The sequence below is a fragment of the Phragmites australis genome, chromosome 3, assembly GCF_958298935.1.
Source record: "Phragmites australis chromosome 3, lpPhrAust1.1, whole genome shotgun sequence".
Taxonomy (NCBI): Eukaryota; Viridiplantae; Streptophyta; class Magnoliopsida; order Poales; family Poaceae; genus Phragmites; species Phragmites australis.
The window spans coordinates 6885129-6904209 of NC_084923.1; the positions used below are offsets into that span (position 1 = coordinate 6885129).

Consider the following 19081-nt stretch of genomic DNA (forward strand, 5'->3'; position numbering starts at 1 on the left):
TTCAGAACCTAGCCGTGGTACTTCTGTTTTTCCCTTCTCATATTACTATGAGAATTGAACTATTTCATCATTCATGTGAAATTCCTGCGTTTGAAACAAGCCTTGGATGTTTGTTGTTCTCATGGCTGGGCTACTGCGTCTGCTGACTGGAAGCACATGCTGTAGAGACCAGCAGGGTAGCAGCTAATAGGGAAAAAGGTAAGAGAACAAAGGATAAAATAAGAGGAAATGAGGTGCAATACTGCTGATATGCATTAGCAAAAATTCATCCAAATAACTTCTGGAGCTGTGTATATGAGGGGTGGGTGGGTGTAACCGTGTAGGTCAAGTTTAAAGGTCAAGTTTGTAGAGTTATTTAAGGACAAGTGTGGACAGTTACCAAGAATACAGATCACTCTTGTGCACTTGTATCTCTTAATACCACAGTTCGACCCAAAACTGCCGACTTATGAGTTGCGGATAATCCATGCCCCTGTATGAGTCGTGGTCAGTGTCAATTCACGGCCACGAGAGAATATCTGAAGTGATAGGAGGGGATAAGGGAACCATGGAAGGTGTGATGTACTACACATGGTGGGGGCAGGCGGAGGAATTAGGTGGATGCGGCAACAAGATAGCCGAGAGGGGCCAAAAGCTGGCGCGCACACGCGCACAGTAGCCACTATCATTGGATAAAAAGGGTTGCTAGGCCACCGGGATGAATCAGATTCCCACGATATGTCTGTTATCCAGCTCTCTCTTGTCATGACTCGACACTTGAACCTGATCCATATGTCTATGCGTTCCACTGTGCGGCGCATCTAATTATGTTAATTTTGGCGAAGGTTCAAAATGGATTATTGGCAGTGCTGCTTCCAGTAGAAACCGTGCATTTTATCCTCGTATAATCGGGTCATGAAATCTTACAGTTTGCCTCAACGTGGAACAGGTAAAGATCTTCTGATTAACTTTTTATCAACCATGACCCTGATAAAACGTTTGATGTATGCCCATTCAAGAAACGTGCATGTAATTTGGTTGCATTTGCATTTCAAGATGTTCTGATTGTTTTTTTTTTTTGGGTTATTGGAACGCAACCTTCTGTGTATAATTTAAGTTTGAAAGCGTGCTGTAATATCTTTTTTTTTTTCTGTTTGCGTGTGGGCGTAAACTTCACAGTTGAAAAAGGATAGCTGAAGTTTTTCATTTACTGAAAAATGGTCGCAGGGAAGTCGCATCAACCCGGGGTGTATGTGCATGATTTCACACTAAAAAAAAGATCATATTTGTTGGTCAACACCAACCAACAAGTTGACCTCAAATGTTTCCATGCTCAGCCCAATCCAATCTTTCTGGATTTTCTTTCCCATCGTGTGCACAAGCTCTCTTTTTTTCCTCTTTCATTTCAGCCATCAAGATCTAGTGCGTGATTTGTTAGTTCCAGATCTGTCCGTTCAGCCATCATGAGGCTCAGCTCTAATCCACATCCTTCGCATAGGATGCACAAAAAAGGCTAAGGCTTGCTGGAGGCTCTATCTCTTTTCCATGGCTTTGCTGCTGACTTTCTGGTCCTCCAACCAGCCCAGCACTAGTACGTGCAAAGCTCAACCTCCAGTTAGCATTGGGCCACGTGTGCCGGAGCATTGTCACTCCTAGTCAGCACACTTCGTGCCCTAACCAGAGATCTCCAGCGCAAAAGGCAAAGCTGACCATACCCCGTGTTCCACGCTCCATGCAATCTCTGCAATGCTCTGGATTATAGGCAGGCATTTGCGTCACTTGCATGGCATTCGTGGTGTCCGTCATCCATGAGAGCCAACGCCCAAATCCTTGCACTGGGGCATTGGAGACCTCTCTTGGACTACTCCTTGATCCCAGCTATTCAGTGTCACCAGTAAGCTGCCATTTTCTTAGTTGAAGTTCTTACATCGGTCATCCAAAAAAAAGATCAGAAAAAACACACATGTAGACATTCAGCCCCTTCACGGACAGAATTCCAATCATCCACCGGCGAGGAATGGACCGTGTGGTGAACCATTAGTCGCACAGATGGCACTGCACCATTGAGCCGATCTGCCATCTGCCGACCATCCTCTGGTCCAATTTATTGGCCGTCGCAAACATCAACATCAATTCTTCCTGCCCTAGTGTCCTTGCAGGAGCAGTTCCAATCAAACGACCTGATCGCAACGCTCCAAGACTGCAGAGGTCCCCCTACGCCGAGGTAGCTTCGTCACTTTGCACGGTGGAGGGGACCCGCGGGGGGGAGTGCTCGTATTTTCCAACGATTTGGTGACGATGATAGTGGCAGAATTGTTTACAGAACTCAACCAAAGGACGCGCGCCTCTATTCATCTACTAGTCATGGCAACCCTAGCGTCAGCCACGGACTCAACACAAATTTATTGCCTCGGCAAGGCATGAAACCTACCTACACCTACACACCCCAATACCACAATAAATCTTAAAATATGCAGATATCTGATGATAGATTTTAGACGATAATCTGTTAAATTTCTAACCTTCTAATCGATGACGAGACTCGTGCTGGACTCCTCTTCCACCTCCAACGAACTTCGGCAAAGTTAGGATTTTAGGTTAGGGTTAGTGGTTTGGGATTTGGAGGGGGATTTTTGTGGCCTTTGGCGATAGAGGGATGTCGGGGAGGTTGCCGGCCCGACGGTGGAGGCGGTCGCAGGGCAGGGTGGCGAGGCGGCATGGGCGTCGTTGGTCGCGGGCAGTGGAGGACAAGCGATTGGGCGGGGATGGTGGCAAGGGTTTCGTGGTCGTAGTGGTTAGCGGCGGAGGCGGTTAAGAGCGATGGATCCGACGGTGCTGGTGTCATCGGAGCCGATCAGGTGGTGATGGAGGTGGGGGCGCCAGAGAGGTGGAAGATGAACTAGTAGGGGATGGGTGGCGGTGGAGACTAGAGTCGAGGGAGGGTGCCAGGGGTGGAAGGTGGGGGGGGCAGTGTCACGTTCCAAAATACTAATTATGTAATTAAGCATGAATAATCGTTATCACATGTAATTATACGTATTTGTTTATCGAGTTGAGTCAAAATGTGTTTCAAGTGCTTTAGAGATAGTTTAGAGTACTTTAGAGAAGCCTAAAATACTTAGAAAAATATAGAGAGTGAAGATAAGGGAACACTTGGAAAAATTCAGGAAAAAATCACCCTTGCGGTCTGATTGGGCTTACCCGCGGTTTGACTGCTAGGTGTGCAGCCATGTGGGCTTGCCATGTGGACTTACCGTGGTCTGACCAGAGCATTGGCAGTCTGACCGTCAGAGCACAGAGGCTCAACTTAAGTGAATTGATCACTCTCTCTTGCTCTCTCTCTCACATTCACTCTTTTCCCCACTCCACCTTAGAGAGAGAAGGAGAACTTCACCTCGACGTCCACGACGACCGGGGATCGATGATGGGAACCTCCTCAAGCTTCCGGAGGACTTCTCGGAGCTCCTCCCCTCTTCTCCCTCGTCGGAGGCACGCTCATCCAACCTCAAGCCCGCACGCCACCTCGAAGCTCGATTTCCAAATTGGAGCTTCTCCAGAGTAGATTGATCCGCTAGGAAGTTGCCATACACTAAGGTGAGGCATCACCTACCGTTTCCCCATTGTTTTCGAGCTCGATTCGACCCTCATGTCGTTTGATCCGATTTCAACCTAGTCTAGATTCAATCCATGGGGTATTTTGAGTTTAGCTCAGTGAATATTGTCTAAATCACTTTAGAAGCACTCCACTAGTCCCATAAAGCATTTTGGTACCCTTCGTCGTTGAAGGTTTCACCGGAGTCCTTGCTCTGACCCCGCAAAGGCACTGTCGGCAAGGTCTAGCGATCTAACTATCGATAGGTCCGGTCTGACCACCAGTTAGGGCCAAAAAATCCAATTTGAAAACCCTATATATAGGGGTCAGACCGTCACTAGGGCCGGTCTGACCGCCATACAGCGGTCTGACCATCAGCATGCCTACGGTCTGACCGCTAGAGACCAAAACCTTCTGCACGCTAGTGGTCTAACCGCTAGTTCAATGTTGGCCTGACTGTCAGCCTCTGAAAACTAGATGGACTTATGTTAGCTTATCCGAGGTTTCGAACTTCAAAACCCTATTCGAAACCCTAATCACTTAGCGATCTTTTGCAAAAAAAATTCGAAGCACGATGCTCTAGTATTATTCAAGTATGCATCATGTGCACACTAGTCCATCGTTTATTATTTATACAATGCATTCTTATTCTGTTTAGAGAGCGTTGTGCCGAAAATTCGAGTGAAGGTGACGCCAACCTCTTGGAGTTTTACGAATGTTGTGCGGGAAGTATCAGGCAAAACCCAAAGCAGCAAGGCAATCATATAAGCATATTGCACCCTTTGATTGAATTGTGGAGTCTAAATTGCTAAGTTATGCTTTATGTAAGTTTGCATGTACGATGAATCAATATAGGGCGTCTATGGGTAGAATCTATATTGATGCATTATCTCTATCTTGAGTTGTTGATTATCCATATTCTTGTAGCCTTGATAATATTGTCGATGCCTAGCTTAAGAGTCGTTCGAAATGTTTAGCAATGCATAGGTCATCGTAGAAGTCGAGCAATGATTCATCCATTGTTCGCGAGCTTATGGCTTAATTATTGTTCACAAATATTGATTATGATATTGATGGTTGGATGAATAGTGAGGTTGAGGCCAGATGGGGGCGATTCTAGGGGTGTCTTCTATCCCGAAGGAGTTCCTTGGGTAGTTCAGAAGAGGAGTCCAGGTAGCATAGATCGCTTGTATCATTTAAGCACCATATATCGGTGTAATTGGCTTTAGTACTTTTCATACTAACCACATACTGATATAATGGTAAGGTAAGCTGAATATCATAATTCGTGTCGACACTTGCCTTGCGGCCTTATGACGTGTTAGATAAAAAGAAAAGTAGAAGCAATGTAGTGAGGAGCCGGAGGTGTCCGGGACATGCTCATGGTAACTCCGGTGCCATAGGAGCATTGTAAGTGTGTGGTTCCAGGTATGAGAATGGTTGACATGGGTACCCCTTGGGTGGGCCTGTGTGGTCACTCAAGCCGTATGATCCTCATGTTATGTGGGTAAAGTTATACCCCTGCAGGGTGTAAAAATAATTTAAATTGTCGTGCTCTCGGTCATGAGCATGCTCCTATCCATTTGTATCGGTCGTAGAGTCACGAATGTGGGATAGTTGATATGGTTTTATTGGGCATGGTTATCGATGGTCGTTGTTTACATGAGTTGATTCTATTTACATTTGCATTCATGTTGTTTATAGATTTGGAAAGGTTTCTTTCGTTAAGTATAGGTGCTCACATATATGTCTCTAGTTTGTTTACTTATATGAATTTACATAATATTATGATATTTTCTTGCTAATAGCTCAATGCATAATCCTTAGAGTCGAGCTATTTATATATGTCTTATATGGATTAAATCTTGCGAGTACCTTTGTACTCACACTATTTTTTTAGGTTCTACTGGTGAGAAAGATGCAGTGTTTGGCTACTTCACACCCATCGATGTTGGTGGTGGCCCTGAGTAGGCAACTACTCTCGAGTGGTGAAGCTTTTAGTGTGGAGCATAAGGGCATGTGGCTTTACTCTTCTTTTGTTGTCTATAGTTTTGTTTCTGTTGGGTAGTTGATCTAATTTTTTGTGTAAATTGCTATAAATGGTTGAATGTTTAAGAACTTGTAATTTAATGTTAATTACTCATTCTTTCTTAAGCTTTGTCGTAATGTTATATATTGAAAAGATATGTGTTACGATCTTAACCACAAAACATGTGTTGTGACTAACATAATGATATTTCAGTTAATCATTAAGGTTGTGATTAAATAAATAATACTTCTGATAATTATTTAGAATACTATTTAAACAGTTCCTCACAGTCAGTCATCGGAGGGATGCACTAGCGCCAAGGACGGTGAGGCTTCGGGCACGTGACGCGCTGTGGGAGGGGAGGGGAGGTGGCGGCTGGGTCCGAGGAAGTGGGGGGTCGAAGGAGACCAACGGTGCTTGTTATTTGGGCACAGAACGACCCCACTGTTTGAACACTCCTCAGCAGTTGGACATGGTACTATCCTAAATAAAAAACAGTTGGACATGATACTATTCCATAGTGGTTCAACTGTGAAAAAAAGTTAAGAAACTAAAACAATCGGTGCCTCCGCTAGATAACACCACTCGTTTATGCACCCCTCCTACTGAACGGTGATATGATCCGCCAGTTTGTGGTCTGCTTTCCATGTGTATCACAGTCTCTTGAATCAGCTATCCTTTAACTGCTACCCCATATCCTAGGACCAAACGCATTGGCAATTTGACACCATGGCCAGTGAAGGAGAGAGATACCCACTTGCATGTCCTGACGTGGAGTCGTGGACAGTTCACCGAAATGTAAGAGGTAAAACATGAAGAAAAATCCTATTTTCTTATGATGGTTTGGTGATAAGGACGTGCCTAACGACGACGCCTCACCAACCACAGCGACAAAGCAGGCTTGGCATTCTTATTTAGGGCTCTCCAATCAACAGGTTACCAGTGTCGTCCGGGGCTTCATTTTTGGTCGTCTTTGGTGTGCTTGAATTCTCTACCTTTGATGGTGGACTTATCCGAACATGCATAGGCATGGGAGGAGGGCAATCTTTATACCCACAGCTGATCTTGCATCTCTTAGTTTTCTTATGAGAAAGTTACAAAAGATAACTACTCAGATCCTTTAGTTTCTGCCAAGGGAGAACTTCTGAATAAGAGTATCAAGTTAGCATGTACTTTAGTACCAGCAAAGCAGCAGGAGCTTATTCCAAAATTCGTTTGGTTATATAATTATAAAGATGAATTAGTGAGCTGTAGTGCTCTACGACTTTTAGAAGGACCTGGGCAAATTGGGTCCTTGCAACAGTACTTGGCAACATCAGCCGAGAAAGAATTAAATCATAGGTGATTCGGAACTCTCTTATCCTTGGCACATCCTCCTTTGTTTTCACTTCTTTGTTGGTGTACCTTGCAGTAGCGGGGGGCAATTGTGATGCAAGAATTTTCCAAATTATTCTATACCTTCAATGTGCTCGTAGCAGAAAAAGATGTTCTTTACATGTTCATGAAACTATAATTTTGAATGATTCAAGTTGATCATTTTGTGATGTTCAGTTGCTTTCAACGGGTTTTCTTTCAGATCAAATATAACGGGAGGCAGGTACGGTCGCATCCTTTCTCGTGTCATTTACTCTCTCAGGTCAAAAGTATATGATGTTTTTTATTTTTTACGATCTCCAACTAGCAATTTTGATCATTATTTTTTATTAAAATATAATTATAATATCTAATAAAAATATAATATTATGAAGAGTAAATTTCACAAACCCACCACTTTTTTCCTAATAATCACAAACCCACCATTTTTTTCCTATTTCATAAATCCACCGATACTTTCGGCAGAATGTCACATACGCATCACTTTTCCGTTTTTGTTTACTGTTCACCGATACTGTTTACTGTCACGGTGGTGTTCTATTTCTTCAAAAATTAGTGTTCTTCTGTTTCTTCAAAAATCTTAAAACTTTTTGTACGTGTTCTATAATCCATGTGCAACCTATTTTAATTGGATTCACCGAAAAATCATATGTAGAATTTAAACTGAAATTCTCAAAAAAGACTACTTTATAACTTCTAATAATTGTTAAGGCCTCAAATAAAATCCCAAAAATCTGGGACAATTCACTAATATTCTTATTATATGATGTACTAATTTTTAAAATTATTTCCAGACATAAGTTATATGGTGAAAAAATAAGTTTCTTTGTAATGCTCTATTTATATGTATTTTTAAAATTATTATATATAAATGGAGTATTACAAAGTAACTTATTTTTTCACCATATAACCTATGGCTGAAAATAAATTTAAAAATTAGTACATCATATAAGAAGAATATTAGTTAATTTGTCCAGATTTTGGGGATTTTATTTGAAGCACTAACAATTGTTTAGATGTTATAAAAGTAGTATTTTTTAGAGAATTTTAGTTTAAATTCTACACATGATTTTTGGATGAATATAATTAAAATGAGTTTTACATGGATTATAGAACATATGCAAAAAATTTAAGATTTTTGGAGAAACAGAAAACAACTGATTTTTGAATAACAAAAGACATTGTGACAGTAAACAGTACCAATGAACAATGACCGAAAACGCAAAAGTGCTAGATTTGTTACATTCTGCCCGAAGTATCGGTAAGTTTGTGAAATGGGTAAGAAAAATGATGGGTTTGTGACTATTAGAAAAAAAATAATATGTTTGTAAAATTTACTCTATTATAAAATTATTTTTTCTAGATAAATCTACGAGCCACCGCTACCGATTTCCTCCCCTCTACTTCCACCACCCTTCTCTGCTAGTCATCTGAGAGCAATTTTATACTAGAAGCAAATGAACATAGCACGACTTCCCGGTCTGTAAAATAGAGATATTGTATTCTTACAAGTTTTAAGGTTTTCAAGGACGCAAATGAACTTTGTGTGAGATAAGCACTGTGGGACTACCCCTAACCATATTCCCTTCATTTCGTTCCCTTCCCGATTCCCTTCCCTGTTCCCATTGCCTTTATTTCCTCTCATCTCCAACAGCTTCCCTTCGAAGGGAATCGTGAAGGGAAAGGAGAGATAATCCCTTCCTGAAGGGAATGATCTGTAAATTCCGTCGTGAAGGGAAACCGTTAGGAGCGCTGAAGGAAACGAGAATCCCTTCACGACGGGAATCTAACCGTGAAGGGAATCCATTGGCCTTGATCTTAGTGATGCGATGCAGCTATAAGAGGGCAGTGTGAGCTCACCGAATCCAATCAGCTAATCTCCCAGGAGGCCCGTCAAGGCGTCAATATGATCTGCCCTGTTGCCCTATCCATGTTTGCACAGCACCTTGCACAATCAAAGATTTGCTACGCGCACCATCTCTGTGTAAATGGTGGTTACATGCACCCATCACTTGGTGATCCATCGTTTATTAGAAGAAAATGCAAATCTCTATTTAGTATTAACAACCCATCCACGTAACCTTTTGTTTCTCTTTGGGAAAAAAAAATCCATGAATAGCTTTTCAATTTGTGTGGAGCATGAACAATTGAGCATGCATTATACACAGCGTTGTGGTATTCTCTCTGTCCCGATTCGGTCAGCGCTTTGTGTGGCGGGAGGTGTAAATCCATCAAAAGCTCACACCTTGTGAAACGGTATATATCTTCTCCTGTCCAATCCGTGTAAAGAGTAAAATTCTGGTGGTGACATATACAGTCTTTTACAAATATTCAAATGCGGCTTTGCCAATGACGGTACATAGATGTGTTGTAATCGTATCACATGCACTTTGTGTACAGACAAAGAAGATTAGACTGAAACCGTTTCTGAAATCTCTCGGCGAGATATCTAGAGTGGAAGATGAATGTGGCCAAGCTTCAGATGCAGCACGAAGTGTGTGATCCAATTTTTTTTGATGAAGTGATCCATTAGGATCCAATGGCTAGTGGTGACGGTAGCCAAGTCTGGTCGGTAGCGTGACTGAAATGTCTGCTCGTCGTATTTTGGCAGGTAGCTGGGTGATTGGACCTGAAGAGCGTCAGCAAAATTTGTTGCTAGTGAGGCTGAGCCACCACCTGCCATGCCAAGCCGCGCCAAAGCCGGGAGAGGCTCGCGTGGATCACAGAAACAATATTGTTCCGGATTGGTCGATCGATCGTCGAGTGGAGCTGCTCGGCTGTTGCCATTAGCTCGTAAGCTCCCGTCGATCGACGGCGACGTGGTCTTGGCTTCACGTGGCTCGCCGTGGGTCGCGACGATGACAACCTTAGCGAGCTCTTTCTCGCTGTCATATAATTATTAATAACATATGTATGTTATATATGATTTCTTAAGATCTATTATTAATAAAATGTTCTCAAATATTTACTAAGAACGTGTATGTAACATAACAACTGTGATTGAATCTGCATATGATTTTTATAAATATGTCTATTTGTATCGTATATACACTTATAAAATTTAAAATAACGTATGTGATATTGTTACAGATGATTTCTTATTACATCCGTCCATGTCTGTATATTAGACACGTCTGTATTTAAAGGCCCGCAAACTGTTTCAAATTTGACTACTCATCTCACCTTCCTCTTTTGACTTCGCATACACACAACTTAATCGTCCCACCAGTGTCTTTTGGCTTCTCACACACACAACCTCGTCTCCCCTCAAAATAAACAGACAAGTAGTATTCTGCTTCCTCACTTGTCGTATCTAAGTGTTCCACTGCACTGAGAAGCATTCTCACTCGTCATTAGTGTCGGAGAAGCGAGATCTCGACCGGGGCAAATCCCTTTCACTGCACTGATGTGAGTATCATATGGTTCACTTCGCGATTTAGTTAAAGTTTGTTAGGTATATCCTTGCTTCGATCTGTGTATAGATGGTATATCCTTGTTTCTGTCATAAATCTGCAATTGCGCAGTTCATGATAATCAAGAGGTAACATGATGGGGTTGTCCTTATAGAGATTTCAACGGAGAGGATGCTTGGTGTTATCTACGGCCGGATGGATTTTGTCTTCTTCGCTGTTGCGAAGGCCCCCTCCGTCGACTATGTGTATGCCGTCAACCGCATTCTCCATATTTTTTTTCTTCCAGATGGAAATTTCTCTATTGATTTTCGTCATAATGAAGACATTTTCGCCAAATGCTCATTTCTTGCTAAACCATGACTAGCGGTTTGGCAACAATACAGTCTGATTCTGGCTCATACGTGAGATAGTCAAATTGTAGCTAGATCCAAATGACTATGAGCTGCTCATTGAAAATGATGCTTGTGTTGATATTATACTGAAACGCAAGAGGCTAAGATGATATTTATCATCTCATCTTTTTGAAAGACAATGTCGATCAATCCAAGTTTGTCGATCACCTTTCGTCTTTTTGGAAAACAGCGTCGTCATATTGTCAATCATTTTATACTTTTGGAAGACGGCATCGATCGACTAATGATGTATAACTAGGGGTTGTGTTTAGTAGCTATGTTTTATATGTCCTCAACAAAGTGCAATATGCATACGTGTGATGTTTTTAAACTTTGTGATATGTAAATGATTATGTTTTATGTTTAAAAAATGTATCAATGTGTTTAATTTATGAATAATAAAATGTTCATATGTGTAACCCTTTCTCTGTATAAGAAAATTTGCTTCTTGACTGCATAGCCAGAAAATAAATTTGCTTACAGGGGAAAGAGAGACACAAATGGTTCTTTTAAATACTCTTAGTGATAATTAAACTAGATGGGTTTAAATAAGTACCATATACGACTCTTATTATTCACAGGCAGGTTTAAATAAATACTATATGTTACTCTTGCTACTTAAAAATCGTCTATGATCTTTACTACACACAAACAATTATCTATAAAATCCATTTGCGTGTATATATATAGACAGATAAGGCCGATCACAGATGCTTTTAAAGAGACAAAATTTATACCTATTTATAATTAAAAAAAATAAAATTTATCTATAATAATTTGTTTTGAGGGAGTGCTTGTCCGTTAGCGTCAAGGTGCAGGCTTTTCTCAGTGGTCGTAGTACACTGGATCATCCATCTCTTGTTGAGCAAACATATCTGCAACAGTGCTAGGAGTGTACGGAGCATGGGTGCGGAGAATCTCATGGCACATGGTTATGTTGATCCTTAAATAGACTTCTACCAACATATGGCCAGGCACTGGGACTCCATCCCGGTTGGAATGAATGCTAATGTCTAACACTTGTGCGAAAACGTGTCAATAGTATCCCTGAATGATAGTAGAATTCCAACGTTCCGAACAATGTATCGCGAGAGTGTCCGTGATAAAAATTGTGGCCCGAGCCCCCACTGAACAATCTGCGGATGGAGATAACACTGCCTGGTCCAGTCAGGTTACTGCGACGGTTGGCTCTGCACCACGCCCGTCGTCGGCGAACCTTTCTCGCCCAAAGGGACGACGATCCAATTGGCCGAGCTCTCGTCCAATGGGTCGCGGCGCCATGGGGTTCACGCATCTTGCCGCCGTGCGTGCCTACATGCGCCAAAAGCAGCTGCACGAGCAGGTTTGTTTAGGTAAACCGTGCTCTTTCCATCTCGTGCGGTTTGACTGCTTCAGAGCAACTTGTTTGCTAAACATCAGAAAGGCATTCGTCGCCGGAGATGCCCGGCATCGACTGCACAATAGAGCGCCCTGTTTCCACCGTCTCCAAGCCGGTTTTACTTGTCAACCCCTAACCAGTTGTAATCTGCCCTTGATAACGAACTAAAAATTACGGCGGCGCACAGTTGAGTTGACGCGGTTAAATCTTCAGATAACAGTGTTGCTTCGAAGTCGTCAAGGTTGGATCAGCTCTCTGATTGTTCAAGATAAATTACCACAGTGGGCTGTCACAGAAAAACCAAGGCAAACACAACAACCAGATGTGAAATGGAAAATCACGGAATTATTGGTGCCTCTCCTTTTTTTACTACATGCTGTGGACTGTATAATTGGGCATCCAAACAAAGCCCCTCTTCATGGCACAAACCAACCTTCTTTCTCATTATCCACATCAACAACAAGCCCAGTCTATAATACCACAGTCAGAGATCCTTTAATATATTGCACGTCTCTTAACAGACGAACTCGAACCCCGCGTGTCAACTATCTTACAGTCGGATCCCCGTGGTGAGTCCTAACTCCAAGTCCCAACACACACCACACTGGAAACAGAGGGAGAGAGAGAGGAATAAAGCAGAGGGAGAGATGGGGGGAGAGCTTGTAGAGACTAGAGAGAGAGAAGGCAAGGCCTGCATCCCCATGTCCTCTGCTACTGCTATATAAGACCCGCACGCCTCTACTTGCTTATCCCCCACCTTGGTCTCATGCTTCGGTCCACGCACCCACCCAGCCCCACCAGCGGCAGCGGCGGCTCGGGGGCGCCGGCGTCCAGCTCCGGCAAGAAGATGGTCGACCCTGGCGGCGCGGGCAGCGGCGGCGGGGCGCCGAGCGGCGCGAAGCTGCTGCAGATCCTGAACGTGCGGGTGGTGGGCAACGGCGAGCGCGTGGTGGTGCTGTCCCACGGCTTCGGGACGGACCAGTCGGCGTGGAGCCGCGTGCTGCCGTACCTGATCCGAGACCACCGCGTGGTGCTCTACGACCTCGTCTGCGCCGGCAGCGTCAACCCGGAGCACTTCGACTTCCGCCGCTACAACACCCTCGACTCGTACGTGGATGACCTCCTCTCCATCCTCGACGTGCTCCGCATCCCGCGCTGCGCCTTCGTCGGCCACTCGGTGTCCGCCATGATCGGCATCCTCGCCTCGATCCGCCGCCCCGAGCTCTTCGCCAAGCTCGTCCTCATCGGCGCCAGCCCCAGGTAGTTAAACACGTCATCAGTTCAATCAAATCAACTTGATTCAATTCAATTCCACGCAAGATTCAATCTTTTCGAGTTCGGAGGTGGGTAATCAACTAAAAGGAAAGACAAAATGCGATCTCTGATTCAGGTTCTTGAACGACCGGGACAACGACTACCACGGCGGGTTCGAGCTGCCGGAGATCCAGCAGGTGTTCGACGCGATGGCAGCCAACTACTCCGCGTGGGCGACGGGGTACGCGCCGCTGGCGGTGGGCGCGGACGTCCCCGCGGCGGTGCAGGAGTTCAGCCGCACGCTGTTCAACATGCGCCCGGACATCTCCCTCCACGTCTGCCGCACCGTCTTCAACACAGACCTCCGCGGAGTGCTGGGAATGGTGCGCGCCCCCTGCGTGGTGGTGCAGACCACCCGCGACGTCTCCGTGCCGGCCTCCGTCGCCGCCTACCTCAAGGCCCACCTCGGCGGGCGCACCACCGTGGAGTTCCTCCAGACCGAGGGCCACCTCCCCCACCTCAGCGCCCCCAGCCTCCTCGCCCAGGTGCTCCGCCGCGCGCTCGCCCGGTCCTAGCAGCAACACGCGCCCGAGGGACCTGATCGCTATTTTTACCGCCTCAATTTTACTCCTCTCGTCAAGAATCAAATATGACGCGACTTGCGCCGTTGCTGTGTGTCATGAGTCGCCCTTGACTGTACTGTAGTGCTGGTGCCCGATTTTTTTTTTAACCTTTTTACTGGAGTAGTACTGTGCCTCGCATCTTGCCTCTCCTGCACCTGTTCGCGCCGCGTGGCGAGGAAACGAGACGGTGCCTCCCCCAGTCCCCCTGCCGTGTCTGATCTGCAAGCGTTGGCGGGAGAAACTTTTTACTGCTGCTAGTCACCGGCTGAGCTTGGGATCAGTGTTTCTGGCGGGTCTCCTGACCTAATGATCGGCTAATGTTATCGATCGGTATCATCATTGCAGCATTACGTGCATAATTGGGTTTTGGATAAGTCCTGAGAAGGAAAAGCGATGAAAAGCCATGGCGGATCGCTGCCCACGACATGCATGGCCCATCTTATCGTCACACCTTCATGTTTGTCGGCTTGTCTCTGACCATGCCATCTAGCATAGCACCTGCACTACAACTTCGCTTAGCAGAGCATTACTGTTCGTACGTAGCTGTACGCATGTAATTATTTCTCCCTGATTAATCAATTTTCTTGAAAGAAAAAAAAAGTTGGGCCACTGTGTACTGCTGCTGTCTTAGGTTATGCAAAGCTAATGGCTATCGCTGAAGGTGCTAGCTGTATTGTTTTGGGATGCTTGGCATTTGGATTTATGTGCGTCAGTGCGTGTGAGCTAGCTAGAGTGGATGTGTTTTGTATGTGGCCACCTAAGCAAGCTTACTAGCTCTTGATCTCCGTGACGCTTACTAGCTTTTGATACGGTAGATGTGCCGTTGTTAGCTACCTCATGCCCCGCTAATCAACGATGGAGAGAAAAACAATAATCGCCCGACTGTCGCCATTGGCTCTCCCGATCAATTTGCATATTCTTATCCGTGGCCTGGTCTAATCTCGGGTGGTGGCGCGATCCGCATGTCCACTAGGCGGTCCGTGTTCCCTTGCCATTTCAGCTAAGAGCCAAGCGACGCCATCTTGTCCGAGCTCCAGTACAGAGAATCTTGAAAGCCTCCCACTCGCAGCAGAGACGCTGAGAACAGGCCCAGATTTTGTTGGCACCCGCGCCCACGTGAAGCGAAAACGAAGCCCTTGAAAGGAAGGGAACGAGCTTGGTTTGGACGCCGAGCACCGGCCCGTCATCGTCCTCCGCGCGCCGGTCGACGAGCGCGGGAAGCCAACGAAACGGAACGGCGAGCCGACGCCGACGCCGACGCGTACACGGACAAGTCACAAGGGCACCGAGAAGAAATGACCGGGCCCGGGAGCGTGACAAGAGGAGGAAGAAACTCAGCGAGAGGAGGATTCCGTTCCGAGAGATTTGGGTGGGCGCGACCGGCGATTTGGTGCCAATGCGGCGATCAGGTTCCTTCCCCGGAGCGGCGGGGCCCGCCTTGGAATTGAAGGAATCCGCAGCGCGATAAGATGGGCCCCGGCCTTATCCTCTTCCCCGGACTGCAGACTGCCCTACCATGTCCAGCCGACGTGCCCCTGTCGCGCTCGCGCTACAGTGGCGGCCACTGCCGGCCCATGGTGAAAGCCGCTGGCAGGACGGGGAGATTGAGGGGACCCTGCGCTCCTGGCCGACGCATGGATGGTGAACCGCCCTACCATACCAGGCCATGTAGCTCCCTTGCTGACACTTGACAGATCGATCGAGACCTCGAGTTGCCACATGAACCAGCACAGTCTTGCATCTTGGAGTTTTCTCGGGAGGCTGGCTGGAGGCGCGCACGGGCGTCGGGTCGTGGAGATGCTACCTGTATGAACTGCTGCTGTGCCGGTGTTTCGCTCTCGATTTGAACAGCGAGGATGATGGTTAGAAGATGGAGCTAGCAATAGCATGTGTTCGCGTCTTCTAGGTACGGGTTAGCATGTGAGCTGTGAACCGAGCTGCTTAATCAGCATGAAGTTGATTTGTTTGTTTTCATGACTTCTTGTCAACGGTGGAGTTTTGTCGCTGCATGGTGTGGTGCCAAGCTGAAAAGTCAACAAGGCTAGGTGTCGCTGTTATGAACATGGCAGCATTACCACTAGATTTTTCTTCACAAAAAATGTACGCAAGCCATTCAAGGAACATAAAAAAAAGAAGAAGAGACAAGTAGGTTTGATCAAGCTAGGTTTTGAATTGAAATTTGGGGAGCGTGTATCGCTTTTTTCCTGTCAATGGCAGCAAATTTTATACTTGTTCTCACACCGTGTCTTGGCACGAAGCTAGGACCTGATTTCGGCTCGGCTTAGTACATCGAAATATGTATAAGCCTGAATATTTTCATTAGGCTTAACGAAATAAAACTCCTTTTATCAAAAAAGAAAAAGCGACGAAGGTAGCGTGTAGATCGTCCTCCACAAGTTCAGATCATGTGGCCGATGCGGCTTGTGAATCTGCAGCCCACGGGCCAGCCACGGCCGTCTCGCCACCTGATCCCTTGTGGCGACCATCTGAGCCGTGCGGCTTCCCATACGCGCTCGGGTTGGCGGCTGTAGTGATCCACAGGCCACCGCAGTGTTGCCCGGCGCCCCGGGTGCAAACCAGCGGATCAGGCTTAAGGCCCGACTCTTCGCAGGTCAAAAGTAGCGGCCATGCCAGGTAAGGAGGGTCCCTCCATACTGCGTGCGACACAGCTGATCGTTGAGTTTTTTTTAATATTTTCTAACATAAAAATTTATTTAATATATCTCGAATAATTTTTTTTGTAAAAATAGATGTAAACAGTAACCCGCAGTGAACAGTGCTCTGAAGTTCAATTTCCCTTCCTATCTTTTCTATTCAGTGATATTCTATTACTCTAAAAATCCTAAAACTTTTTTTAGGTGCTACATAATCCATGTGCAACCCATTTTAATTGAATTCACCCAAAAATCCTGTGTAGAATTTAAACTAAAATTCTCCAAAAAAGACTACTTTTATAACTTCTATCAATTGTTAGGGGCTCAAATAAATTTCTAAAAAACTGTTAAAATTCACTAATATTCTTCTTATGTGATATGATAATTTCTAAAATTATTTTTAGCACTAGGTTTATATATGTTTGAATTCAAATTAAGTTAAAAGAAGAATATCACATGAAATTATAAAAATACATATAAATGGTGCGTTACAAAGGAATCCACTTTTTTACCATATAATCTATGGCTGAAAATATTTTTAGAAATTATCGTATCACATAAGAAGAATATTAATGAATTTTACTAGTTTTTTTATAAATTTATTTGAGGTCCTAACAATTGCTATAAGTTATAAAAAAATAGTCTTTTTTTGGAGAATTTTAGTTTAAATTCTACATAGTATTTTTGGTGAATTCAATTAAAATGGATTGCACATAAATTATAGAACACGTACAAAAAAATTTAGAATTTTTGGAGCAACATAACATCATTGTTTTGAACACAAAAGAGAAAATTGAACTTTAAACACCATTCACCCGGGTTACTGATCAGGTAGAGTACTGTGTTCACTTGGGTTACTGTTCATGTAGAGGACTGTAAGCCTACCGGTAAGAGTAAGAGGACTGTTTACCGCCTCCTCAATGGACGGTAAGTGGTTAATCGCTCTACGAGGTAGCGGTAGGCGTTTATTTTTTAAATATTTTTATTCGGAATGTATTTAAATAAATTTTTATATTAAAAAATATAAAAATAAAAAAAAAACTCCTGATCGTTCCAGGATCACCGGCTGACCGTGCGAGGCCCAGAATTACGTAGCCCGGCGGCGGACCGTGTGAGGGCCAGTAACTTGCGGTGCGGGTGACCGACCGTGACCACGGCCATCCGTTGTCCCTTTTCCCCGCCGCGGAGAAAAGGCGCCGTAGGTTCCTCCTCGTCCGTTCTCAGCCTTTGCGGTGAAACAACGCCCTCGCATCGCAGATCGCACCACGACTTGACCTCGAAGCTTTTTTTGTCTTTTTACTGTACCTCCTTCAAATTGCAGTCTTCAAAAGATTAAGATGTGTGACGAAGCCCTCAAGCCCCCGTCGAAAGGCCTCGAGCCCATACCGGCTCTACTCCTTCTGTGACGGCCGACTCGAAGCTTTTTTTTTGGTCTCGCTCGGCGAGCTGCGTCCGCGTAACGCGACGCACTTTGCACGTTCTCTCTTCTTTGCACTGACATGGAAAGCGCGTACGGACATGCTAGCGCGTCGTTTTCAACGGCGTGACTCCCAAAACGCAGCGCTTATTGAGCTCTCAAAGTGGGGTCGTTTTTATCTGGCGTATGCACTTCGCCATTCCGCAGGACGCGCTTGTCGTCCCTAATCTAGTGGAGATCGTGCCAGCGTGGGACCGCGCGCTGTTAAGCTCTGCATTTTCTGCCTCGGGGTAATTAAGAACTCGGATCATACCATGCCATGCACCTTATCATCTACACTAAAGTACACGCTAGTGTTAAGCACTGTAATCATATCATGCCATCCACATCCAAAGAGTGTAGTACCACATTTGGTCCGGGTTACTTAGAAATTGAGGCGGATTTTTACCGAACTTTTATTATTATTATTTTATTTTTAAATAAAAAATCATAAATAATATGTCTATTTTGAAAATCTATAAATCTATAATCTTGTCGCTCTTAGATTATAATTTTTCAAAACGAGCGACAATTTTTTGATTTAAAAGATATAAAAATAAAAAATAGATTTTTACCGGCACACAAAGAAAGCTTTCTCGTTCGAGGCCCACGCCCAGCCCGGCCCAACACACACGAACGTAGCACAGCGCATCGTTTACGGCGAGAACTCGGCTCGTCCAGCCACGGGGATGGAAAGCCCGCTTGCTCGCTTTCCCTCCATTATTCTCCTCCTCCTCCTGCTCGAGTCCTTCCGTCTGCCCGCGCGGTCCGGATCCCAAGAAAACCACCCCACACTTTCCTTACACCGGCTCCTCTCCCGCTGCGCAAGTTCCATGAACGCGACGGCAATGCGCGCGCACACGCCAGGAGTCGCGGTCACGTACCTGCGCGTCAACGAGCCGGCCCCACACGGTTGAGCGCCCGCAGCCGCGTGAAT

At 45.1% G+C, this 19081-nt stretch overlaps 1 protein-coding gene across 1 annotated transcript; it reads left to right on the forward strand.

Annotated features, from left to right (window-relative positions):
* The first annotated feature begins 12665 nt into the window (after positions 1–12665).
* LOC133911849 (strigolactone esterase D14-like) lies at positions 12666–14643 on the forward strand. The gene is made up of 2 exons (XM_062354279.1): positions 12666–13417; positions 13548–14643. Exons 1-2 carry the CDS (start codon positions 12924–12926, stop codon positions 13984–13986), a joined length of 933 nt encoding a protein of 310 aa, XP_062210263.1. The 5' UTR covers positions 12666–12923; the 3' UTR covers positions 13987–14643.
* Positions 14644–19081: the final 4438 nt, after the last annotated feature.